This window comes from Botryllus schlosseri, chromosome 2 (genome assembly GCF_051294905.1).
Source record: "Botryllus schlosseri isolate E-star chromosome 2, Bs_hap1, whole genome shotgun sequence".
Classification (NCBI taxonomy): Eukaryota; Metazoa; Chordata; class Ascidiacea; order Stolidobranchia; family Styelidae; genus Botryllus; species Botryllus schlosseri.
Genome location: NC_137237.1, coordinates 18,253,105 through 18,279,131, shown reverse-complemented (window position 1 = coordinate 18,279,131; position 26,027 = coordinate 18,253,105). Strand labels below are relative to the sequence as shown.

Below are 26,027 nucleotides of genomic sequence, written 5' to 3'. Positions count from 1 at the left end.
CGTAATAATACAATAATAAAAAATTAACGCTAGGCAAAGTCAGCTGTACCGGTAGTCATAACAAGAGACGAGAGAAAATCAAATTATACTATAATCAACAATCAACATGGATTTGATTTTATCAATTTCCGCCACGAGCCGAACATCAGAGCATATCATTAGCGCACGGTGAACTAATGACGAAATCAAACGCAATCAAACCGCGCATGTATGTTAGATATGTTGATGACACATTCGCAATTTTCGACAGTGAAGACGATTGCAATGTTTTCTTAGCTTCTCTAAACAACTTGCACGAGTCGCTTAACTTCACCATCGAAAAAGAGTCTGACGGCTCACTCGCCTTTCTCGACGTATTGGTGGAAAAGAGCAACCTCGGTTTCATTACTTCAGTTTATAGGAAACCAACGTTTACCGGTCACTATATTCGCTGGGACTCATTTTGCCCTAAACAACGGAAATTAAATTTGATTTCGTCATTAGTTCACCGTGCGCTAATGATATGCTCTGATGTTCGGCTCGTGGCGGAAATTGATAAAATCAAATCCATGTTGATTGACAATGGATATCCAGACTACGTAATTGAATCTGCCATCACAAAGAAACTGTCGCAATTCAAACAGCCACGAATTCATGGACCAGACAAATGCCCTGTATACATACATCTCCCTTGGCTTGGGTCAGTGTCAGTCGGCTTTTCCAATCAAATCCGGTCAGCAGTGCAATCGTGCTATTTTATGCTAAATACCCGAGTGGTGTTCATGACTAGGCCGCTCATGCCTCAAACTCGCAAGGATGTGCTCTCTGCTTTACAAACAAGTAATATTGTATATAAATTCCAATGCCACTGTGATAGTCGGTATGTGGGTCGCACATCTTTGCGGTTGGCTGAACGAGTGAACCAACATGTGCCTAAATCGATTAGGTCAGTAAACAAGCCTGTCGATCGATCTGCACTTGTTCGTCGGTGTAAGGAAGCGGTTGACTCTGCTTCCTACAACCAGGTCTCAGCGTTCAACTCTGCAATTGGTCAACATTTAATGAACTACCCGGTGTGTGCCAGTCATTACAATGACAGTATATTCACTGTGATTGCTAAATGCAGATCTGCCTTCCATCTGTCTGTCTTGGAGTCAACCATAATAAAATTGACCAATCCGGATTTATGTCGGCAGAAAGAGTTTCTATATAATCTCAAAATTTCCCATTAATATATACCGCTATTTGTCTGTGTGTTGTCTTCCGTGTATTATAGTATAATTTGATTTTCTCTCGTCTCTTGTTATGACTACCGGTACAGCTGACTTTGCCTAGCGTTAATTTTTTATTATTGTATTATTACGTCATACTTTGCCATTTTGGTTTTCGTTTGAATCTCTCTCTGTATGCTTATTATTGTGCCGTTAACTCTCGATAAGGGGCACACGAAAAGTCTTCGAGTTAATAAATTCTTTACTGCAATGAATGTAGTTGTGAAAGCAATACTCAAGTTTAGTACCGCCAACCATATTTTCAAGTATTTGAAGAAAAGGTACAATGCATCTCAGATTAAGAAACTTAATCTGTTACTTAAATGCCGTGGAAGAATAAGAGCATCCCGTGCATCAATGGAATTTTTGAAGAAGTGCATCAATTTGCGAACCTTGCCTCGATTCCTCCGAGATAGAATTGACAAATCTCGTGCTCGACACAGTTCTAACATTGAAAGAGCGTTTCTATTTGATGAAATTGAGAAACTTCGTCTATCAATTGTACGACTGAAGAAGAAACGCAGTGTTCTCAATCGAGAGGTTTGTAGAATTTTGTCACTCTTCGACCTCATTCGCTTTTGCCGTTACATGGCAATAATTGATGCTAAGAAAGAGAAAGAAAACCAGGCGAAGTATGACCGCAATCAAAAGTTTTTATTTCGACATCGATTCGGCAAATCGGACGTACACAAGAAAATTATTTTCAATCTATCCGATTATAAATTGTCTAGCACCGAGGAATTCGTCCTGTCCCATGGCTTGGATTTTTGTTTGCCACCTAAAAATATTAAACGAGAAGAGATTTTTGCGGAGTTTGAAGTCCTTATTGGCCAACTACGCCATCATAATGCGCAGGATGCCGACAAGTACTCAGCGTTGCGAACTAAATTGAGTGACCTAGCTCATGCATATTGTGGAACACCAGTGGATGTTGGAGACTTTTTCATGTCCAATGAATGTTGGCGTGCAATTAAGTCTCTACGCTCCAACTCAAGTATCCACATCACGAAACCTGACAAAGGATCGGGAGTCGTTATTCTCAATAAGTGTGATTACATTTTAAAAATGAACCACTTGCTACAAGATGAGGACAAATTTAAATTTCTTGGCTCCGCCGAATCACATGACCAAACCGGTAAATTGGAGAAAAAGTTACAGAGAAGATTACTCGATTTAAAGAAAGAAGGTGCGTTACCGAAAGAAGTGTACGAGATGGTGAGGCCATCTGGCTCACAAAGACCTCGCATGTATGGACTGCCGAAAGTTCATAAGAGCAACGCACCGCTTCGCCCGATATTATCGATGGTCGGCTCTGCGCAACATTGTTTGGCCAAATGGCTGAATACGGTAATCGAACATGTGCGTAAACTCTACTCTTCAAATTGCGTTATTGATTCATTCACCTTCGTTGACAACATCAGAAACTTTGATATAAATACCTCGAACTCATTCCTTAGCTCCTTTGATATCACCAGTCTCTTTACTAATGTCCCCTTGAGTGAAACATTCAATATCTGTGCCGATGCGCTGTATAATAATAGTTCATTACATCCACCTCCTTTTCCGCGTAATGTCTTCATTGAGCTACTTGAAACTGCCACCCGTTCGGTTGAATTTAGCTTCAACAACAACATGTATCTCCAAATAGATGGTTTGGCAATGGGGTCACCTCTTGGGCCTAGCTTGGCAAATATATTTGTTGGTTTCCAAGAAAGCAAACTTTTCTTAAATGCAATCAAACCGCGCATGTATGTTAGATATGTTGATGACACATTCGCAATTTTCGACAGTGAAGACGATTGCAATGTTTTCTTAGCTTCTCTAAACAACTTGCACGAGTCGCTTAACTTCACCATCGAAAAAGAGTCTGACGGCTCACTCGCCTTTCTCGACGTATTGGTGGAAAAGAGCAACCTCGGTTTCATTACTTCAGTTTATAGGAAACCAACGTTTACCGGTCACTATATTCGCTGGGACTCATTTTGCCCTAAACAACGGAAATTAAATTTGATTTCGTCATTAGTTCACCGTGCGCTAATGATATGCTCTGATGTTCGGCTCGTGGCGGAAATTGATAAAATCAAATCCATGTTGATTGACAATGGATATCCAGACTACGTAATTGAATCTGCCATCACAAAGAAACTGTCGCAATTCAAACAGCCACGAATTCATGGACCAGACAAATGCCCAGTATACATACATCTCCCTTGGCTTGGGTCAGTGTCGGTCGGCTTTTCCAATCAAATCCGGTCAGCAGTGCAATCGTGCTATTTTATGCTAAATACCCGAGTGGTGTTCATGACTAGGCCGCTCATGCCTCAAACTCGCAAGGATGTGCTCCCTGCTTTACAAACAAGTAATATTGTATATAAATTCCAATGCCACTGTGATAGTCGGTATGTGGGTCGCACATCTTTGCGGTTGGCTGAACGAGTGAACCAACATGTGCCTAAATCGATTAGGTCAGTAAACAAGCCTGTCGATCGATCTGCACTTGTTCGTCGGTGTAAGGAAGCGGTTGACTCTGCTTCCTACAACCAGGTCTCAGCGTTCAACTCTGCAATTGGTCAACATTTAATGAACTACCCGGTGTGTGCCAGTCATTACAATGACAGTATGTTCACTGTGATTGCTAAATGCAGATCTGCCTTCCATCTGTCTGTCTTGGAGTCAACCATAATAAAATTGACCAATCCGGATTTATGTCGGCAGAAAGAGTTTCTATATAATCTCAAAATTTCCCATTAATATATACCGCTATTTGTCTGTGTGTTGTCTTCCGTGTATTATAGTATAATTTGATTTTCTCTCGTCTCTTGTTATGACTACCGGTACAGCTGACTTTGCCTAGCGTTAATTTTTTATTATTGTATTATTACGTCATACTTTGCCATTTTGGTTTTCGTTTGAATCTCTCTCTGTATGCTTATTATTGTGCCGTTAACTCTCGATAAGGGGCACACGAAAAGTCTTCGAGTTAATAAATTCTTTACTGCAATGAATGTAGTTGTGAAAGCAATACTCAAGTTTAGTACCGCCAACCATATTTTCAGATATCGGTTATCGGCCTGTGAGTGTGCCGATATATCGGTATCGGTATCGGCCTGTAAAAATCAATATCGGTCGACCTCTAGTTGGCGGCCCCTGTAACATAACATGCATGGTAGTACACATACTTTTTAAAACTGTGACTGTTTTGCCACACTATACCCATTGTGCAACTTTATCACCGATGATTTGTCATTCCCACTAATCTTCGTGTTAGCTATACGACCCATATTAAGATCAGCGTGTGACTGACGTCATACAGATTTTACTTATGAATAAATAATATCGGAACAAGGTTAGGGGCCAGCTAGAAATAGAACCCTATACGAGAATAGAACAGAATTCTGCTAGGACTATAATGCTTGTCGTAACGAAAGTCACACGTAACACTTGCACGGTGTGTACAGTGTACACCGAAAGTCCACGTTATAGGGATTGTGAGCCACCGGTACGAATGATGCCGAGGAGAAGCTTGCTTATACCAGGGGTTATGGAGGGTGCGAACGCGAACATGTGGTTCACGTTCGTGTTTAGTGTGTGAAACTCAGAAATTTGGAGGTTCGCGTTCGCAAACAAATCTTGGTAGGTTTGTTTGTTTTATTGACGCAACAGCGGCACTTCTCGCCTATGGAGATCATGTGCGCACCGACAGTAGCATGTATAATATTCATTTTCTTTGCTTTTCGTCATCCTCCGGGCGACTTCTCACACTCGCACTCTTTTACCATCGGTCTCCCTCATTTTTCATGCGTTTGTGTCTTCGTCTCTACTGCCGACTATGTTTGGCTCGGCTTTTCATACGCTGCAATCGCAACGAGGTTAGCGATGAGGAGCCCAGATAAAGCCTTGGAAGGTCCTACACTGTGAATCTGTTATTACACTTTTCAAAGTTATTTCAGCATCATTGGCAGCATGGAATGATATACAGCATTCAACTAAAATGCACCTTGCCAATTTCAAAAATTATGTTTGCCGTGTTAGAAAAGTTTCATTGAAATATTCATCTTCTCCATTCGTGAATATTTAAGACACTCGACGGTCGTTGCTGTTAACTTGGCATGACCATTATTTATAAATATATAAAAGTATATGCGTGGTGTTGGATGGTACACAGTCGGTGCAGATATTTACCAGCCGATCAATTTTGTGTCTGAATTACGGCTTTGGAGTCTGTCAGTGCTGCTGGAGAATTGAATATGAGGTAATGGGCAACGAAGGTTAACGCAGTCGCAAGGAATGTAATTACGAGCAGTAAGTATAGTTTTACATGAACAAATAGGAGGTTCGACCAATTATATGTTTTGACATTGCCATCGATGCGCATCCTGTATAATATGCACAATGAATGATGAATCCAAGTCTTCGAAATTTTCACTAGCGATAACGTAAGAATAAGACAGTCTGGATAGCGAATGAGCTTTTCCTGTCAATACCACGAACAAGTAGGGTATACGCACAATGATGTGGACGATGGCTCCCAAAATAGCCCCAAACGTAACTCGCGGTCTAAAATATGATACCAGAATATATAGCATGGACGTGCCAATTGACGAATTGAAACTGTTATAGAGAACATTTGCGGCGGTTGACGCGCTGTATGTAATCAGTAACAATATACCAATATTTCCTACTCCGCAAATACACGATGCGTAAGCTCTACTTACCTCAGACCAAATAAAACTTGAAGTCAAACCGTAAAAAATTATTAGCGGAATAGTGAGAAAGCGCACTGCTGATTTTATGTGTTGCATTCATCTCAAAAAAGCTACTTTTAACTTTTCACTGCTTCACTCTCTTTCGGGGATAGTAAAGATCGCCTTTCTTCACCAAAAGAGCGATTTGCATCACGTGGAATTAAAAAGGTGAAGGAAAATCCCTAGAATCTGTGCAACCGCCATGACAATCAGGTAAATATGCATCGTTGTCAACAATTGAACAACAATTCCACCAGGGATATTCAACCGGGTGTATCGTACACCCCAGGGTGTACCATAACATTAAAAGGGTGTACCACTCGGATGGGGTGTACTGGGGTGTATCAGATCCGCATTACAAATACAGTGGACGGATGGCGAGTTATATCACAATAAATTGTCAAATGCTTCTGAACAGGTTGTTCATATCAGCTGTACGCAAATTGTAAATTGCATTCCTCTTGAGGTGTTATATATAAGCAGATGCTTTTCATAATTTAACGTAAACGTAACATGTTAGGCTTCCGATATATGTCTGTAACGATTCTCGAGGAAGTCACAGTTTGAATTGGTACTTCTTGCGAGATGCTTATAAATAGCACAGTGTACATAATCGCAGAGACGAAGCCAGGGACTCTCGGGGATCGATTTGAGAATCACTGTCAACAGATCATTAGCGTTAGATCGCGGTCCGGTGACGTCGAACCCTGATAAGAATTTAACATTCCCTGTATACGTTGCAGCCTTGCTCGTCTGTATTTTGATTAGGTCGGTGGTAGTCAACCTGCGGACATACGGCCGCATGCAGCTGTAAAACAATAATTATGCGACCTTCTACACATAATCAAAGTATAGTGGCCGTCAATATGCAATTTGAATTAACGAATTGAGTACCAAATATTTGAGATGTGTCCTTGTAGTCTGAATTCTGAACCCACCGTACAAATGTGAATCCCAGAGGAAAACAATCCGCTCCCTGAAGAAATACCAAGTTAAAATAGTTTGTGTCTGACAAATGAAGGTTTTTCTAGTATCTTTAGGCGATTCCAAGAAAATCTGACTATACCGACAATCCTGATTGGTGTTCAAAAATAACATCATGCAACAAAGGTTTAATAAAAAGAGAAATGCATCATCACTAATTTTGTGCCCGCAATTTTCAATGACATCCCCTCCATTAGGATTGTCATACGTCCAGAAATTCCCGGACATGTTCGGAATTTCACTATAAAAACTGCGTCCGGGAGGAAATTCTAAAACATGCCTCAATGTCCGGAATTTTGTGGCTTGAAGTAGGCTCAAAATTTTATCGTAAATCAACATAAATAGTATTTTTTTATTCCGTTTTATGCTATTTTAAATTTTTCTTCGTGCTGCACGCGATTCAATGCAACATATATTGATATTATTATGGGAACCAAGCACCGCCCTTGCAAAAAATGCAATAAAAAATAAATAAAAATCACGATCATTTACTGAAATAAATTAATCGCAATTATAAGATAACGGTATTATATGCCTAGAGTTGGTTAAGGCTTTTGGGATGCTTTAATTTAGTTAGAGAAAGTAGTTCTAAACCTGAGGTCGTTTGCCTTTATTCTGTGGATCGCGAAGATACTGGACGTCATAAGCTTCCAAAATAACCGTGAGTAAGACTGGGCAATCTGACTTTTTTTTAGTAGTCACCCTATCATTTTTTGTGCTGGACCGCGGAACATTTAAAAATTGGAAACGAGCTTGGGGCCATAAAAGGTTGGAAACCACTGGATGTGTAATCTACTGGTGTATTTTATATTAATATATGGAACAACCAATATTATTGACAGAATTCATTCACAAATTTTAAATAGCAGATGCATATAGTAAGCCGACAAGAAGTTCCATCGATTACCCTAGGGTGGGCCAAAGATTAGTGCTTTTTTGGGCGGAAGGGGGGGAAATGTTATTTCGGACCTCGTTACAACTCACAACCAGATAGCCGCACCGACCTATCAGTATCGCAGGGCTGTCTAACACACAACCGGCGGACCGGATAAGTTCCACCATAAACGAATTCATCCGGCCCTTGAAGAAATCTGTTGCAGACCCAAGGAATCAGCAGAGGTCACATTGGAGATAGCCCTATTCAAAACCGATGTTCCATTCCACTCCTGTCTGAAGTCGATAGCCGAAGCTTTGCTAGTGTGACGTCATATTGACTGATAATGTGTTCATATGTCATTGTATAATCCGCTAGTGGGCGCTAAAGAGTGTCCGGAATCTGATTCACAAAAACATGGTTACCCTACTGGCCTACTCCATCAGCTCTGCCGGTTAATCTGATCAGGTGGGCTGACAATGATAAATATTTTACAGAAATATGTGAAACTACTAATATTATCGACGAAATTCGTTCACGGGGGTTTGAAAAAAACTATCGCTCCGCGCGACTAGAAGATGGGTCCAAATTACTTTTCCTAACATGAATACTCGCGATTTTGGTACATATATAAAATGGCTGCGGGGATGCTCTGTTCCTACAACTAGAACATTTCATACGCAAGGTATATCTCAAGAAATCAGTGGTGGCACAGAACACCACGAGGACTGACTGCTGTGCGAGGTTCCCAGTAGCCAATTGAACATGAGTATTTTTCGTCCAGATGGATCATTCCTGACGACTCTGCGCTGAGCTGAGTTCCTATGCTATATATGTTTTCGAAATATGGCCGTGACTTGCAAAAAAGGTTGAACAGAGCACCTCAGAAATAGGCTTACTACGGAGTCTGTGTTAACGGAGTACGAGTTTTGAGTAAACGTTAAAATGGTGTACCACGACGAAAAAGGTTGAAGAGCACTGGTGTAGACTGAGGGTATACAGTTACACACGTATTTTAGTAGTTCAACGTGTATGTGAGCGAAATATCGATACAGCGCCCGTTTAAATGCATAGGTAACTCCCTTCTCAGTTGCGTTGCCGCACTGCGCGCTGAAGTGCATATCTCCGCGTCGAGTCGAGACTATAGGGTATATTAACTAGATTCCGGTTAAGCATCCGCGTAGGCGTAGGCGAAGGCGAGAAACGCCCCAATCGAGAACTGCGTTCGTAGGGTTGACTGAGCCATGCTCAGCTGCTGTTCGTATGAAACCCTTCTCCGCTTCGACTTTCATATCTCCCACTCTCATTTGAATATTTGCTACTTCGACCGCGGGTGACTCATTTGGTTCTCGCGAGCACCGCGTAGGTGACCCCTGCTCAACCTCAAAAATCGCATTGCGTTGTACCAAAACTCTGTTCCATACGAAGTGTGCAGTATGAGTGGATTGTCATCAACCTATCGATTTAAATCAATTCTATTTACCATTCAAACTACAAAAAGGGGTATTCATTTCGATGAGCTGTGTTGTACATAAATTCCGGCACCTCCCGTCACCTACTTACCAATTGATCACGCACGTTCCACACCGCGACATTCCCGATTCAGTTAACCCACGACGGTAACTTTTATTCGGATAATGCCCGATATATACCATAGTCCATACGGATATGAAGGCGTCGAACCTTGCGATGTATGAAAAGGTCATAAAAGACACAAAACACTTTGCTCCCGCTATGGCTCAGTTAGCTGCATAAGATCGAAAATGCTCTCAAAATCTTACGACTTCACAGTTCACATCCTGCATTGCACCACACTTTCAAATTCAAGTCTGCAATTGAGAGCCAGACGTAAGGTGTGCTCTGGCAACAACAGCGCCACGAATATGCAAGCCTTTCTCCAGTCAATATCACTGATGATGAAGTGTTTACTGTGTATGAATTGAATAGTATATTCATATTGAAATAAACCCGGATATTTTCGACTGACACTCGTCGGGGTAATCATCAGCAACTAGTAGAAAATTGGAAAGATTGAATATCAACAATCGTATCTCGAAATATGACGTCACCAGCATGAAACCAGATCTCAGATAAGAGAGCGTTCAATCTACTATATTTGAAGATGGTACACGAACTCCTTTTGTTGAAAAAGCTTGGACTGATGTATTTTGATAAAGGTCGACTCCAAGACACACAGAGGAAAGTGCGGCCCCTCCCGATGATGCAAAATCTGTCGTCTTGATAATTTTTCGCACAGCCGGGATTATCCAACAGATGTTTGGGCCATTCCACACACAGACAAACGATGTTCACATCACTACCTCTTCAAATCTCCTGAAATTTGGTACACGCAGAGATGAGCTTATTCCAAACAGGATGAACTTTATTTTATGAAAATTGGACTTTGGGGTCAAAAGTTACGTCACTTTGAAAATTGACATTTTTCTGCTCATTTCGGGTCTGCACGTCTCAGGTTTTATCAATGAAATATTCAAGAAGGTGTAGCTAGATGTTGGACGACAGTTGAGATACGGCACTTAGATTTATCTGAAGCTTATCTGATCGTCTATATTTCCAAGGGAAATTTAATACCCTGTAGGTTAGGGTCAAAGGTTAAATTGAGGGGAAAATCTGCTGCTTTATGCGTTCCTGCAAACCCTACGATGAACGCTATGAATTGGATACATTAGCATCTTTTTCAAGAAAGGGGCAACATAATTGCTTTGCTGTTACTGCCCACTGTTACTGACCTGTCATACTCGATAAGTCGAGAATAGAAAAACGCCAGCGTCAACACTACTAACGTTTTCGCCCGTGATCAAAAATTTTCCCGGCCGAATTTCGCCAGCAACGGGGCGTATAGCAACAGTGTTGCGATAGCATATATGAATTGAGGAAATAATTGTCTCTCCGTACATCTCTTTTTCGTGCGCGTGTGGCCGTTGTGTGTGTGTGTGTGTGTGTGTGTGTGTTTCCTTTATACGGTAACAGCATACTCAACTTGTATATAGGAAAAAGGTTGTAAGATGGGGTCGCGCGTGATTGATCAAGAAGATCGCTGCATCTGATGGTCTGTGTCACTGTATGTACATTGTGCAACATAACGTTATGAAGAAATTTTTCAACTGAAAGTTTTTCTCGCTCCGCGCTATTTACTGCCAGTAGCTAAATATTGATCAGTGTATAGTCCTAAGTTCCAATTAAATAGTATATTGATATTGAAATGAACTCGAATATTTTTGGCTGACACTCGTCAAGGGTAAGCGTCAGCAACTAGTAGAGAATTGGAAAGAACATTGTATATCAACAATCGTATCACAAAATGTCCTAATTTCACATTTGAGAGGTCTCGCAACAGTCATAACCTTGAATGCCATCAAACTATATGCGCTGGGATTGCAAACGAGATTTTCAATCATCATCGAAAAAGTTTGAGAACCACTGAGCTAAGTAATTTGGCATTCAAATAGACTTCATACGTCGTACTATTGGTTGTTCAGTTTATGTGAATGGTTGCCCAAATAGAACCCAAAAATCAGGACAATCGAAAAATTAGATCAACCTCATAAGAATTTTTACCAAGATCTATATAGGCCTACTTCGTATTTATACGAGCCGTGTCATATCACATTACATACTTTTTTCCAGAACTCCTCCAAGTGGCTTGAATTAATCATTATAACACCCTTCTCGTGTCGTTGAGTATCAATGTGATTTGAGATAGTGGTCTTTCCTGTGACAGACAGATTAAAGTCACCATTGAAAATATTGCACTGTGCGAAACACTCGCCTTCAAGTTACATTTGAAACCTCTGAATTATCGCTCCAACTCGTTCCGAGAATAGCTTTTAGCCTTGCTCCTTTCACCTTATTAGCTAATAGATTTACATATTTATCCGTATCAGACACATGAGCCATACGTAATTCATAATATCGATCAATCATTTATAATTTCTTTAGATGCCTTACATCACGGATCAAGTGTTTGCACTACCATAACGTAAACCAAGTTATTCAAAACATAACATATCTCGCTCGCCGAGACAGTCAAACTTCATAGAGAAAGTGAACGGCCCGGCACAAGGTAGCCTACATCTACAAGTACAGCGCCACAGCGGCAAAGCCAATAGGTTGCTGTTTCGAGTCCGTCCGAGGTCGACTATATAATTCCTTCTCAAGTGTTGGAGGTTTAACTATGAGGCTCCCCCTCGCCATCTGATCCGCGTAAGCGGTATCTTAAAAAGTATAGAAGTGGGCCGCGCTACAAGTCGGCAGCTACGGAATTATACAGATACAATATCGGCCTGGTGTAAATGACTGTAGCAATCTAAAAGAACATGAACACCACATACAACGAACAATAGTACAACAACAATGCAATGTGAGCGTGTGCAACAATGCGTACCTGTCAGTTCAGATGTCATAAAATTTCAGCGCGAAGGCATAATAATCACGGCCTCTTCGCCGAAAATAAGGACAAACATATACCGAAAAAGGACAAAATAAGGGCAATTCTGGAAATCAGTAAGGTATGAGAATGAGAACCCTGTTTATATGCATTTCAAACTGAAAACAAAACAAAAACATTCGATTACGATTACTAGGAAATGCCGTAATCTTTATAATCGATTACGATTACAAATCACGACTGTCCCAGCCTAGGCATGTTAGTGACCTCGTGAATTTTTTCTTAAATTTGTATTCCGTGGTGCCGCCACTGATCCCGCAAGCCATAGGTATCTGGTTCGCTATACGCTGGTTACCTCTCAAGAACCCGTAGCCACTAGCGAGCTAAACCACTTGACCCCAAGTCCAGGTAAATGGATATGATTGTGGCAGGAAGGAAATCCAGCATCATAATTCGCCCAGATCATTGTGCGGGTCACTGAGCTGTCGGCACTGATCCGATGTATAGCATTAGCAACCCGACAATCAAGAGAAGCCGAAAGACTCTCTCATTTACAGCCTAAAAATACCGATATTTAGAAATAAACATAATCAGATGCATGGGATGGGTGTATAAACCGTCTGTGCAGCGCAGATATTGCCCATTAATCACTGTTGGGGGCTCCTGCCTCCGTCAGTACCGCTGGAGGAAGGCAAAAAAGTAATGAGCAACTAAGGCTAAAGCAGTCGAAAAGAATGTAATTGCGAGCAGTAAGTACAGTTTTACATAAACACATAGGAGGTTCGACCAAATATATATTATGGCATTGCCCATCGCTGCGCATCCTGTATGCACAATGAATGATGAATCCAAGTCTTCGAAATATTCGCTAGCGATCACGTAAGAAGACAATCTACATAGCGAATGACCCATCCCCACCAATACAACAAACAAGTAGGGTACGTACAAGGATGTGTACGATGGCTCCCATAATAGCCCCAAACAGTAACTTGCGATCGAGAATACCAAGGCCAGAATATATAACATGGGTGTGGGAATTGACGAATTGAAAATATTATAGAGAACACTTTCTGCGGTTGACGCGCTGTAAGTGATCAGTAAGAATACACCGATATTTTCGACTCCAAAAATGCACGATACGTAAGCCCTACTTACTTCAGACCAAATAAAACTGGAAATCAAACCGTAATGGATTATGAGCGGAATAGTTATCCAACGCAGCGTTGACTTCATGTGTTGAGTCAATCTCCAAAAAGCTTCTTTTAACTTTTTCAATGCTTTATTCTCTGTCAGGGATAGCATGGATTGTCTTTCCTCGTCACTACCAAAGTGATTTGCATCCTGTGGAATTGAAATGATGTGCAGGAGAATTCCTAGAATCTGTGCGACCGCCATGACAATCAAGTAAATATGCAACGACGTCGCTGTTGGTATCAACTTTCCGAAAATACTCGACTTCTGCTGAAACGCGTATTCCATGGGGCAATCATTGGCACCACAATCGGAAATGCGTACAAAATCATGCGCTCCAGAGGAAGACGATGTATTCTTTAATTGGCCACCGCTATCTTTCAGAATGAAGTTAGGCACTATGCTTGCTATGGCTTGGCCGACTGCCCGTATAACCAACAGAATTCTCATGTTCACGTTTCTCGTTTCGTTCTCCTGATGATCATATTCATTCAAAGACGCAATGATCACTGATGAAGCAGGCATGATAATACTTTCTCCAATTCCTATCAGCGCGCCTGCTATTGTAACGCTCCATGGTCGAGGATAGAAAAACGACAGCGTGAAAATTAATGACGGAATTTCGCCCGCGATCAAACAATATTTTCGACCGAATATCGCCAATAACGGGACATATAACAACAGTGTCACAACACATAGTATCGCATACACCATGACACTGGTCGACCCGAGCGCGTTTTGTACTCCGATGCTTGTCTGTAAACTGATCAAATTATATTGAGGAGCCAAAACCAGAGTCAATCCAATCGAAGCAGCGTAAAGTCTCCATTGACATCGACGAAATGCAGATCTAAATATTTGCCACCCCATGCTGGCGATTGGGACTTTGGTAAACCAGAACCCAGAAACGGTTATCAAGAATGTATATATAGAATAGCTGTTGGTTTTAATTACGGCAGAATGATATTATGATATATTATATTATGTATCCACTGAGATCGACGAAACGTATAAGTCTAGATCAGGGATTACCAACACGCGGCCCGCGAGTGCGAGGTCGTATTTTGCAGCCCGTGATCTGTTTTCAGATTTCGGAAGAACGTCAAGTAAAGCATTTTGAAATGCTGAAATTGCTTCAGCCTCAAAATAATGTTGTTGTTGTTGTTGTTGTTGTTGTTGTTGGCGTTGTCGTCGTTTCAAAATAAGCTATTCTCCTGTGCCCAACATTACTATTCCTCACAAGCTGAAACGGCTTCGACGTTGGCAACAGCATTTCATCGAGGGAGAATCAGCTGATATGAATGGGCGTGGGCATATTGCGTTGACGTGCAATGGCCCAGACACTTCCGAGACCGCGACGCTTGGAAAACGATAGAGCTTCCCCACAAGATCAAGCTTTACGAAGAGACGGTCTTTCAGCTAGTACCGTGCCTGGCTAGCCCCAATATCGACTCTTTAATCGCTAAAATGCGTTGTCAGGTATCGTGCGCCGCCCGTAGTTGAACATAAAATGAAATTGGTGAATATGATATTTTTTTGTATTTCTATTACTATACTTCTTTTCTACCTGTTGCTCATGTTAAAGAGCACAGCGTTGTACTGACCTAAAGATTTCAAAACATTTTTGTTAAAAGATGAGTGACTTCTTTTGCCTCGATCATGCACTCCTGCGGCCAGCGGCCGCTATACGAAAATAGAAAAGTGGCCCGCGACTCGTGTTGAGTTGGTGATATTTTCCACATTATACTACCGATGGGGATTTCGTGAAACAAGATCAACCGGTTTTTACGCAACATAAATGCAATAGTTGGGATGAATAGTGCGATAACGCACTATGGGACGAGATCACGACGAATCATGTCTGATTTCTCGAACAGGTAGGCCTAGTTCAGTCATGGTAATATTCATAGTTTCTGTCATCCAATTCTATCAGAAAAGTAAAATGTTTCAGCCGGTTCTGTTACAAAAGTGATTGACAGTAGCCAGCAATGCCAAGCGGTTCTCTGATCTCATAAAATATCGTGCGATGATTCTGTTGCACCGGTGCGACCGGCAGAATCCTACCACTGAATGGGACTGTAGTAGTGGTTTCAGTGACCATTATGGTGTTGGTTGAGTGACAGTGCGATAATTTTAGAAATTCAATTCTTAATGCACAGGAATTCGACAATTTATAATCATTTCCACGGCTTATACAGCGTGCCAACCTGAGCAAATATAGCCAATCCAACTTCTGCGGTGCAGTAGTATTCTATATGATATTGAACGCATGTACATTGTACAACTGAGTCTAAACTCCCCACGGCCTTTTTGCCACGGTTACTTGATGAACTGATGGGCAGCATGTCACGAATCCCGCTCTCATCATAAGTAAGGCTGGTCAAAATCGAGTACCTGACTGGTTCGAATCCGAGCCGAGCATTAAGAAGTGGAGCATTCGAGTACCACAAACTATGACGTCACATATAGCAAGAGCAAGTTTCAGAGTTCAAATATGTACTTTACATACGATTGAAACGAAAATAATTCCATAATACACTTGGCAAAATATACATTTTTTTCTTAATTGTTACTAAGCATAAGGCGCATTTTGCGATAATATTCTGTTACGTTTGTTTCAATCAAAGATTGAAGGCTTCAATGCAGAGGAAGATAGGGTCAAAACACGATTTCCCGCGAATTCCCGTTCTTTGTCGAAAGGCGTTAACATACTCAGAATATATCTTCTCTTCTACTTCCCTTAAATCATTACAATCGATACTGGATTTGGGTTACAGTATTCGAATCTTTGAGCCCGCCATACTCAAGTATCAAAACTTTCATTGCCAATAGTTTCAACTCAAGAATCTGTTATCCCGGCACTCACAAATCCATTCCGTACTCGTCTATTGAATTGCATTGCACTAAGGCTACTTCATACCCGCGCTCCATATACTAAGTGTACAATGTCAGTGTATTTTCACCGACCTATCAATTTAACATATTGGTCTCGTTCACACTATACGGTACACGTGTTATATACATTCGAGATGAAATGGGATATTAATGTCGCGCCGTCGGATCAATCCTTTCCGGTTCCACCAATTGATAACACGCCAGTCACGCTCGCACGCTCGACACCGCAGCGAACGTGTGGACTGTGGATGAAGGTAATCTAATCAAGTATCGACAAAGGTATATTCTATGGCCCAGTGTTTCCCACCGTGTACCACTAATTTGTTTTTTTACCACACGGCGTACCACTAATTTGTCTTGCGCTAAACGGAGTACCACCTGAATTACTTATTATTTTACTTTAAAGTACCGGTGTATATTGGTTATTACTGTTAGTACTATGCCGCAACACCAATGGATAGAAAGAAAACGCCATTTAATGAGATAATTCCAACTGTTTCTTTTGCAGAAGCTCGCCAATCTGAGGTATGACATTACTCACAGTCACAGCACTCTTCGCGTACCACCTATAGCAAACGCGTATTGCTAGTGGTACGCGTACCACAGTTTGAGAATCACGGTATGCGGATAATGACCGATACATAGGCAGGCCTACCTGGTTGTTAACACTGTAACAATCACCTTTTCAGTCTCAGTCAGCATTGGCTACAGCAAGCAATCTCAAATTCCTTATCGTTTTGTTCTGTTAATGCACTGATTGTGGATCTAGTGAGTATAATCTCGTCATTATTATCAACATCACAAATGTATTCTGCCTGCTGGCTGTTTTTTGATATATCTATGGTCTGTATATCAGTTTGAAACAAGTTAAGTACAAATTGTAGATAGAAGTAAGGTTTTTTATCCTTATGAACTTTACTTTGGCATGAAGATTGGAGACAAAGATAAAAACTGGGCATTTCATGTAATCTTCGAAACATGTCGATGAAATACGGATGGTTGGCTAAGGGGCAATTTCCTGCACAGACAACCGATGTTTCCACCACTACCTCTTCAAATCTCCTGAAATTTGGTACACGCACAGATGAGCTAATTCCAAACAGGATGAACTTTATTTCATGAAAATTGGACTTTGGGGTCAAAAGTTACGTCACTTTGAAAATTGACAATTTTCTGCTCATTTCGGGTCTGCACTTTCAGGTTTTATCAATGCAATATTCAAGAAGGTGTAGCTAGATGTTAGACGACAGTTGAGATAGGGAACTTGGATATATTTGAAGCTTGTCTGATCGTTCATATTTCCAAGTGAAATTTAATGCCCTGTAGGTTAGGGTCAAAGGTTAAATTGAGGGGGAATTCGGTCAATGGTCTAAAATCAGTCAGGCGTTACACGATTTAGACTGCGGATTGCTCCAAAACATATTAAAATATTTTGGAAAATAGGATCTTAAATGAAAGGTTGCTTCAAGGAGACTTCGTTCATAGCTGTTTGATTTTGGTTTTTAGACTGTAAAGTGATGAAATTGCAGTTTCAAGAGCACACTTCATTTGCACGTGGAAATGCAGTAGTAGTAGGGTTTGTTCGGACATCGATTCTGGGGTGTGTGTAAACATCATGTCTGGGGTGAGTCCCGACATCATGTCTTGGGTGTGTTCGGACTGTGTTGCCATTCGAACATCGTGTCTGGGGTGAGTTCGGACTGTTTTGCCCCTCGGACATCGTGTCTGGGGTGTATTCGGACATCATACTTGGATGCGTTCAGACAGTTTTGCAACTTGGACATCGAGCCGAGGGTGTGTTCGGAATGTGTTTCCATTCGGACATCGTGTCTAGGGCGTGTTCGGACATCATGTCAGGGGTGTGTTTGGACTGTGTTGCCACTCGGACATCGTGTCTGAGGGGGGTGTTCAGACATCATGCCTGGCGTGTGTTAGGACTGTGCTGTCACTCTGACATAGTGTCTGGGATATGTTTGTGTTGCGCCAGACATGACTCAGACCTGATATCTGCGCACTAATTTTATCCGGACATGCTCCGGAGCTGATACCTGCCCACTAAATACCCCCAGACATGGTCCAAACCGGATATATGCGCGCTTAATGGACACAGATATGCGTCAGACGTGATACCCGCGTCCTAAACGACGCGTTTTTGCTAATATCTGCGATAGCTGGGTATATCCACAGTAGTGGTAGCTGAGTATATCCACATTCACAGTAGAGATAGCTGAGTACATCCAAAGCTATCACTACTGTGGTTATACTCAGCTATCACTGCTGTAGATATACCCAGCTATCGCAGATATCAGCAAAAACCGCAAATATAGAGGTCGTATATAGGCCAAATGTCGTTTAGGACGTGGGTAACACGTCTGACGCATGTATGTGTCCACTGTCCATTAAGCCCGCAGATATCAGGTCGAGACTATATGCCTGGGAGTATTTGGTGCGCAGGTATCAGTTACGACACATGTCCAGATTAAAATAGTGGGCAGATATCAGGTCTGAGGCATGTTTGGCGTATCACAAACATATCCCAGACACGATGTCCGAGTAGCAACACAGTCCGGACACACCGCAGGCATGATGTCCGAACACCTTCCAGACACGATGTCCGAATGACAACACAGTCCGAGCTCACCCCAGATATTATGTCTCGGGTATGGTCGGACTGTTTTGCAAGGCGAACATCGTGTCTGGGGTGAGCTCGGACTGTGTTGTCATTCGGACATCGTGTCTGGAAGGTGTTCGAACATCATGCCTGGGGTGTGTCCGGACTGTGTTTGCTACTCGGACATCGTGTCTGGGATATGTTTGTGATACGCCAAACATGCCTCAGACCTGATATCTGCCCACTATTATAATCTGGACATGTGTCGTAGCTGATACCTGCGCACCAAATACCCCCAGGCATAGTCCGGACCTGATATTTGCGGGCTTAATGGACACATACATGCGTCAAACGTGATACCCACGTCCTAAACGACATTTGGCCTATATATGTCCTCTATATTTGCGTTTTTTGCTGGTATCTGCGATAGCTGGGTATATCTACAGCAGTGATAGCTGAGTATAACCACAGTAGTGAAAGCTTTGGATGTACTCAGCTATCTCTACTGTGAATGTGGATAAACTCAGCTACCACTACTGTGGATATACCCAGCTATCGCAGATATCAGCAAAAACACGTCGTTTAGGATGCGGGTATCACGTCTGACGCATATCTGTGTCCATTAAGCGCGCATATATCCGGTTTGGACCATGCCTGGGGGTATTTAGTGGGCAGGTATCAGCTCCGGAGCATGTCCGGATAAAATTAGTGCGCAGATATCAGGTCTGAGTCATGTCTGGCGCAACACAAACATATCCCAGATACTATGTCAGAGTGACAACACAGTCCTAACACACGCCAGGCATGGTGTCTGAACACCCCCCTCGGACACGATATCCGAGGGACAAAACAGTCCGAACTCACCCCAGACACGATGTTCGAATGGCAACACAGTCCTAACAGACCCAAGACATGATGTCGGAACACACCCCAGACATGATGCCCACACGCACCCCAGAATCGATGTCCGAACACACCCTACTACTACTGCATTTCCACGTGCAAATGAAGTGTGCTCTTGAAACTGCAATTTCATCACTTTGCAGTCTAAAAACCAAAATCAAACAGCTATGAACGAAGTCTCCTTGAAGCAAACTTTCATTTAAGATCCTATTTTCCAAAATATTTTAATATGTTTTTGAGCAATCCGCAGTCTAAATCGTGTAACGCCTGACTGATTTTAGACCATTGACCAAATTCCCCCTAAATTTAACCTTTGACCCTAACCTACAGGGCATTAAATTTCACTTGGAAATATAGACGATCAGACAAGCTTCAAATAAATCCCAGTGCCGTATCTCAACTGTCGTCTAACATTTAGCTACACCTTCTTGAATATTGCATTGATAAAACCTGAAAGTGCAGACCCGAAATGAGCAGAAAATTGTCAATTTTCAAAGTGACGTAACTTTTGACCCCAAAGTCCAATTTTTATGAAATAAAGTTCATCCTGTTTGGAATTAGCTCATCTGTGCGTGTACCAAATTTCAAGAGATTTGAAGAGGTAGTGGTGGGAACATCGGTTGTCTGTGCAGGGAATTGCCCTAAGGGGAGATCGGCATCAATGTCATTTGCTATTAAAGAATCTGAAGGGAAATTCGAAACCTTATAGAAGACTGTTATTTCTGTATGGATGACATTCCAAGGTTCAGATTAACTAAAAAATGACTTGGCACTGCATATCCTTCCATGCCATCTCCTCTTAAGCACCTGTTCCGTATTGCAGTAAGTTTTCACTGCCAAGACTACCAAGCAAAAAGCTCCAGAAGACTCGACACTCGACAGGGCTTAAAGATACAGAAAATGACTCCGACGATGACGACTTCAACATCTCCCGTACCGAGATAAATCCAGAACGACACATTCCGAACCAATACGAACTTGATGATTTAGTTGGGACTCACTAAATCAAATGCGGAAATTCTGACTCCAAGGTTAAAACTAGGGAACGATGTTTTTCATCGAGAAAAGGGCATGAACGATTTTCACGGTATATTTCTGTGGCAGGTTCTCTTTGCTTGTGCGTGAATGTTGGCAATCTTATGTAAAGCACTTGACAATGAAATGACTGCGAGAAAAGCAGGAGCATTCAAAGCATTTCGAGATGTAGTTGAAAATTTTCTTTGAAATAAACGAAGCAATGAATATAAACCTCTGGTAAACCATATATATGATCGAGATGTATGAAAAAATAGAGTGGGACATGTCCTTAAAACCGCATTACCTGCACCTTCACCTTGATTTTATTAGTTCGAATATGGGTGATGTAAGCGAGAAACATAGTGAGGTGTTTCAGGAGGATATGTATATGATTTGGAAAGAAGATACTAAGAGTGACGGAATTGCATCATGATGGGGATTAGCCTATTTGCGGTCCATAATTCCAGCAGATTTCTCAATCCATAAACCCAAATCACGAGAGCAAAACCACTTCGGAAATTTTTGGAAATGTTTCCATCGTTTCATAATCTATAATAGTCACTATTTGTGCATATTCCTTCGTTTTGTTAGTGTGTTTGTACGTCCAATAAGGCATTATGCGTACTTACGGGGCAATTTCGAGTAAAACGAGAAATCAAAAAAGTAACATTTCTCAAGGACTAGGGACACTTCAGAAGAAATTTTTGTATTTTGGTGATTGATGTGAAATAGCAAAACACTATGCATAAAAATTTTTACTCAACTGAAATTTTGCAAAATTTTGTGACATGGTGTTATTTGTGGTCCATGTTAAAAGAAGCTATCTCATTTCACAGGCGAAAGTCACGCAGACAAAACCACTTCTGTCGATTTTAAAGTGTTTGCATTGTTACTTGACTTACGTGACTAAGCTATATTTGTTCATAATAATCTTTTCATTAGCGTTTTCTTACCTCCAATAAAGAATTATTGTGATTAATAAGGAGCAATTATGGGTAAAACCGAAAATTAGAGAAATTGGTATTTCTTCAAAATTTGGGACACTTCAGAAAAATTTTTGGTATTTTGGTAATTAGTTTGGAATACTCAGGGATATATAGAACTCCGGGATGGCTGACTGCGTCAATTGCGTCATCGCGGTATTACCTAAGTGGGTCCAGATTCGCGCATTCAGTTTTGATGCACGTTCCGTTCAGCCGCTTCATCTGTGTGTAATTTTAAGTTTTTGAGAGCGGTAGAGGCATATAATATCCATGTTTATGTTATTATATAAAGCTAGAGGTTAACTAGGTTATGAGATGTTCAGGTAGTCTGAAACTTTGCGGTATTAGCCCTATTCCTTCAGCAGCAATTTACCGGTATACCGGTACGGTCATTTACTCGCCATCGGAATATCTCTGCTTCTGTAGTATCTTATGTAACATGTTTTGCTGCGCTGATAATCGTGAGAAGATAACAAAATGTAGAATAATTTCCAACGTTAACATTGATATCTGCAGTATGATTTTGATTACGCCTTGCGGTATGTTATGCGAATGTATGTCACCATCCAAGGCTGTACATTGTACAAGTACAAGTGTACATTTACACCGTGCCGTGTCAACTATGAAGGCGACCGTTAGGAGGGACTTCGTCAGTTAAGATCTTGTACTATAGATTAATGTGTGAATATGCAGGTAGTTCTGCTATTGCAGGCTTACCGTTATTCCAGATCATTGCTGGATTATTCCTAGTAAGAATTGGAGCCACTGAGTACACCACCGGTGTGCAAGATTCAAGAGGCATTTCAATTAAGGATAACCTAACATTTGAATCTAATACAAACACAACACGTCAAGGTCGTTGCAGTTGTAAGTGTCCATAACAACTGTTGAATCCAATCTCTTGTTACAGATATACTATTCATCAGTTACATGTCTGGTAAAACAAGGCAGGCATATGTTTGTTAATGAACGGCCCCTCAATGCTACAGTACTGGAATTATACTTCAACGGAAGTGCACTGAGTGTGAACTGCCAATGGCTGACTCCCAGTATATGGCCACAGCATTTGTTGACCTTTTGCTCTTACTGAAGCCATGAAGATGCCCACTCCCTTTAATGGATAAGCCAACACAATCGTCAGGACACGATACGACCCTGAGATACGGCCTGTCTTTACCATATAAACACTCATAGCCTATTGGCTATAGGCCTGTACGATGGAGGAAGAGAAAACTCTGAAGATTGCTTTCAATTTGCAAGGTTTAGTCAAATCGTTGCAGTAACGCATGGACTTCTCCTCAGTCGGCCCAAGGTAAGTTTGGCTGATTCTAGTGATACGTTATTATAAATGAGGGATTTACATTAATCCTGATGTGGTTAAAGTAGTCTGCATTGCTACTGAAGTAACAGTTGTATTCCCGAGCGTACTGGTATTTAAACTTCCTCAAGTAGCTGTAGAAAGTGGAATGCATGCAAGGTACTTAAGTTTGGAGATGGCTGCTTCAAAATTACAAGATGTATCTTCGAAAATAGGCAACACCTACTTGAGTACTGCAATGAAGTAGAAGTTCTTCATTACTGACCAAGTCTGCATGTGCATACATCTATATGTATTCTTAATGTTAATTTGTGTCTCTAAAAACATCATTTGTTCATTTTTGTTGCAGATTCCGGATAAACAAACGCGATGTTCCAGCATTTGCATCACGTCAACCGTGGATATCCTGATATATTATACTGGGCACATTCCATTGAAATCTTGGCAAAGATGGCCACGATCTGGATCTCGTGCCTCCTCACCGAGATGCTTTTTTGACATGGAATCATCTATCGCTCTATCGGAAAATCTGCAAGACAATGATACTGAATATTTCTTAACTGATAAATGGCATGAAATGCTTCAGGAGGCCCATTCGTGATGTACCGTTAAGCCATAGTGGTAATTTCTTCACTGTGGTCATGAAACTATTTCTCGGTGAACAAAATATCAGCTCAATTCAACAACTGGGTCTACCGAATGCTTCTTAAATTGATAATGATATGTACCAAACTGCTACCCTGGCTACATTTGAACCTGAAGAGAAGTATCAATGGTGTGTTGATTTCTTGATCAACTTTCATTGAGTGACATATACTTCGTTTCCATGCTCGGCCGATGGGCCTCTTTTCGAGAGACTCGCTCGACGAACGAGAGAATTTTGTTGCGCATTCACAGATTGCACACCCACGTCGGCCGACGAATGAAAGCTTCGGCTTAGCCCTTCGGCCATACTTGCGCTGTGTCCTCGACTAGCGAATTGGTATTCATTCGCTACTTACAATACGCTTTTCGTATAAAATTAACTATGGCTGCACTCCGGACGGATCTTGGACGCGTTGAAAACCCCGGAATTTAATTATGATTGCAATGGAATAAAGTAGTACCGGTACTGCTACGAATTACCCGTAGGCTACCGAAATCTTCGCGATCTGATCACGTACGCTGCTGCCACAATTCGAGGGTTTGTGTTCTGGTGCATGGGTACAACACAAACTGTACATTTTGACCACAAACTAGGTGATCTTATTCACATTCCCCTTGTAAGCAAATCATCAACAGGACACTGGAAGTTCATGTGTGGATCATGACGACGAAACAGTAGTACCGGTAGACTACTGGACAAGTTATTATTCTGCGCTCGAAATTATTGGACCCCGATATCCCATAGAATATCTATATCCCCCACATACTAAGATATGCCACCAATTTTCATCTTTTTTCCATTTTATTTTATCTTCTGTTCATCATGACCATTTTACATGTTGGATGGATTTAGGCCGACGTGTTCAAGGTCAAAGCGTGTTGTTTGATTGAATGACCGCTACAAGTCATCTCGGCTCATTCCTCCCGAGGCATTTTATCGCAATCCTGTGATTATTATGAAATTATTACTTAGTAAGCAAGCCAAAAACTTTATCGCGAACGCTTCGCCCACCTAGTTCGGCAAAGTCACGGTCGGATTACGCCCAGTCATGGAAACACGGCCGACATGTACAACGCATGCGTCATGGCCTTTCGGCCGACCGTCGGCCGAGCATGGAAACGAAGTAATTGAAGCTGACAATGCTGCTATCACAATTTCGAGTCCTTACAGGCCGTGCTATCTTTTTGTTATTGGAAAGCCTCCATGGTAGGGGTGCATTTAAAACAAACAAACACTATGTTTAAAACATGCTTTAAACAGTGTTTTAAACAAAGGCCTTTTGAAAAAAAATCTTTTTAAGTTGTAAAATTATGCCATAATTGTCTAAATACTTCCCAAAATACGTGTTGTATGAGCCTACGGACGATTACCACCCGATATAGCCGACTAATATCGATATGGGATGGCTGGAACCCTCAAAATAGTCGGTTCAACAGCAATAGCACAGATATTTCGTCAAAGGAGCTATATTTACACTATATTTCCAATTGTCAATGTCAATCCAATATGACGTCACTATTGAATATTCTTGACGTCATGGCTTAAAAAAGTATGTTTTATACAAGGGCCTGGTTTTAAACATGTTTGTTTTAAATGCAACCCTATACTCCATGGTAATTGTCGATTAACGCTAATTGAAACCATAGGCGCCGAACCTGGGCATGCAAGGCATGCCAGGCATGCCTAGACATTTTTTTAGGCATGCGGCATGCCTAGAATTCGGTTTGGCATGAATCGGCATAAACCCCGATTGTGTTATTTAGAACGAATCGCAATGTATTTCCGTTTACGACATTACCTGCTACTGCATATGTGAGCGAGGTAACCAGTTCCGCGCGGCCAATTAGCTACAAGCGCGTTGCCAATTACCGAGATTTGTCTGTGCACAATGTAACGCGACGCGATCTCCCGCTGAGATGATCGCGAAATTGTGTCATTGATTGCCGTGCGCTCGACAATCATCGCTTGGGACGCTTGCCTGCTTTATCGCGTCTCCGACAGGCCTAGTTTCACTCGCTTGAGCACGATTAACAATCACATCAGCAATAACATCGCTGTCTGCACTATCGCATCTGCATTGGCGCACACGATATTATCGCTTGCCTACACAATCGCATCTGCAACAGGGCTGGTACAAAAGGTATCATCGCTGGCCTACTATCGCGTCTAGAGCCGAGCATGCGTTGGCTCCCATCTCTCGAG

The 26,027-nt window shown here is 41.6% G+C and overlaps 1 protein-coding gene and 1 long non-coding RNA gene across 2 annotated transcripts; one reads left to right on the top strand and one right to left on the bottom strand.

The window, feature by feature from the left end:
- Nucleotides 1-11,047: 11,047 nt before the first annotated feature.
- Nucleotides 11,048-17,348, bottom strand: LOC145433958 (protein unc-93 homolog A-like). The gene has a single exon (XM_080311215.1). It carries the CDS (start codon nt 14,320-14,322, stop codon nt 12,934-12,936), a length of 1,389 nt encoding a protein of 462 aa, XP_080167341.1. The 5' UTR covers nt 14,323-17,348; the 3' UTR covers nt 11,048-12,933.
- A 2,461-nt stretch (nt 17,349-19,809) lies between these two features.
- LOC145433959 (uncharacterized) lies at nt 19,810-25,389 on the top strand. Its single transcript, XR_013913241.1, has 2 exons — nt 19,810-23,173; nt 23,529-25,389. It is a non-coding gene; the product is annotated as an uncharacterized LOC145433959 (long non-coding RNA).
- Nucleotides 25,390-26,027: the final 638 nt, after the last annotated feature.

Excerpts from the sequence above, each read along its gene's own strand:
- LOC145433958 (XM_080311215.1), bottom strand. The coding sequence starts at position 14,322 with ATGGGGTGGCAAATATTTAGATCTGCATTTCGTCGATGTCAATGGAGA.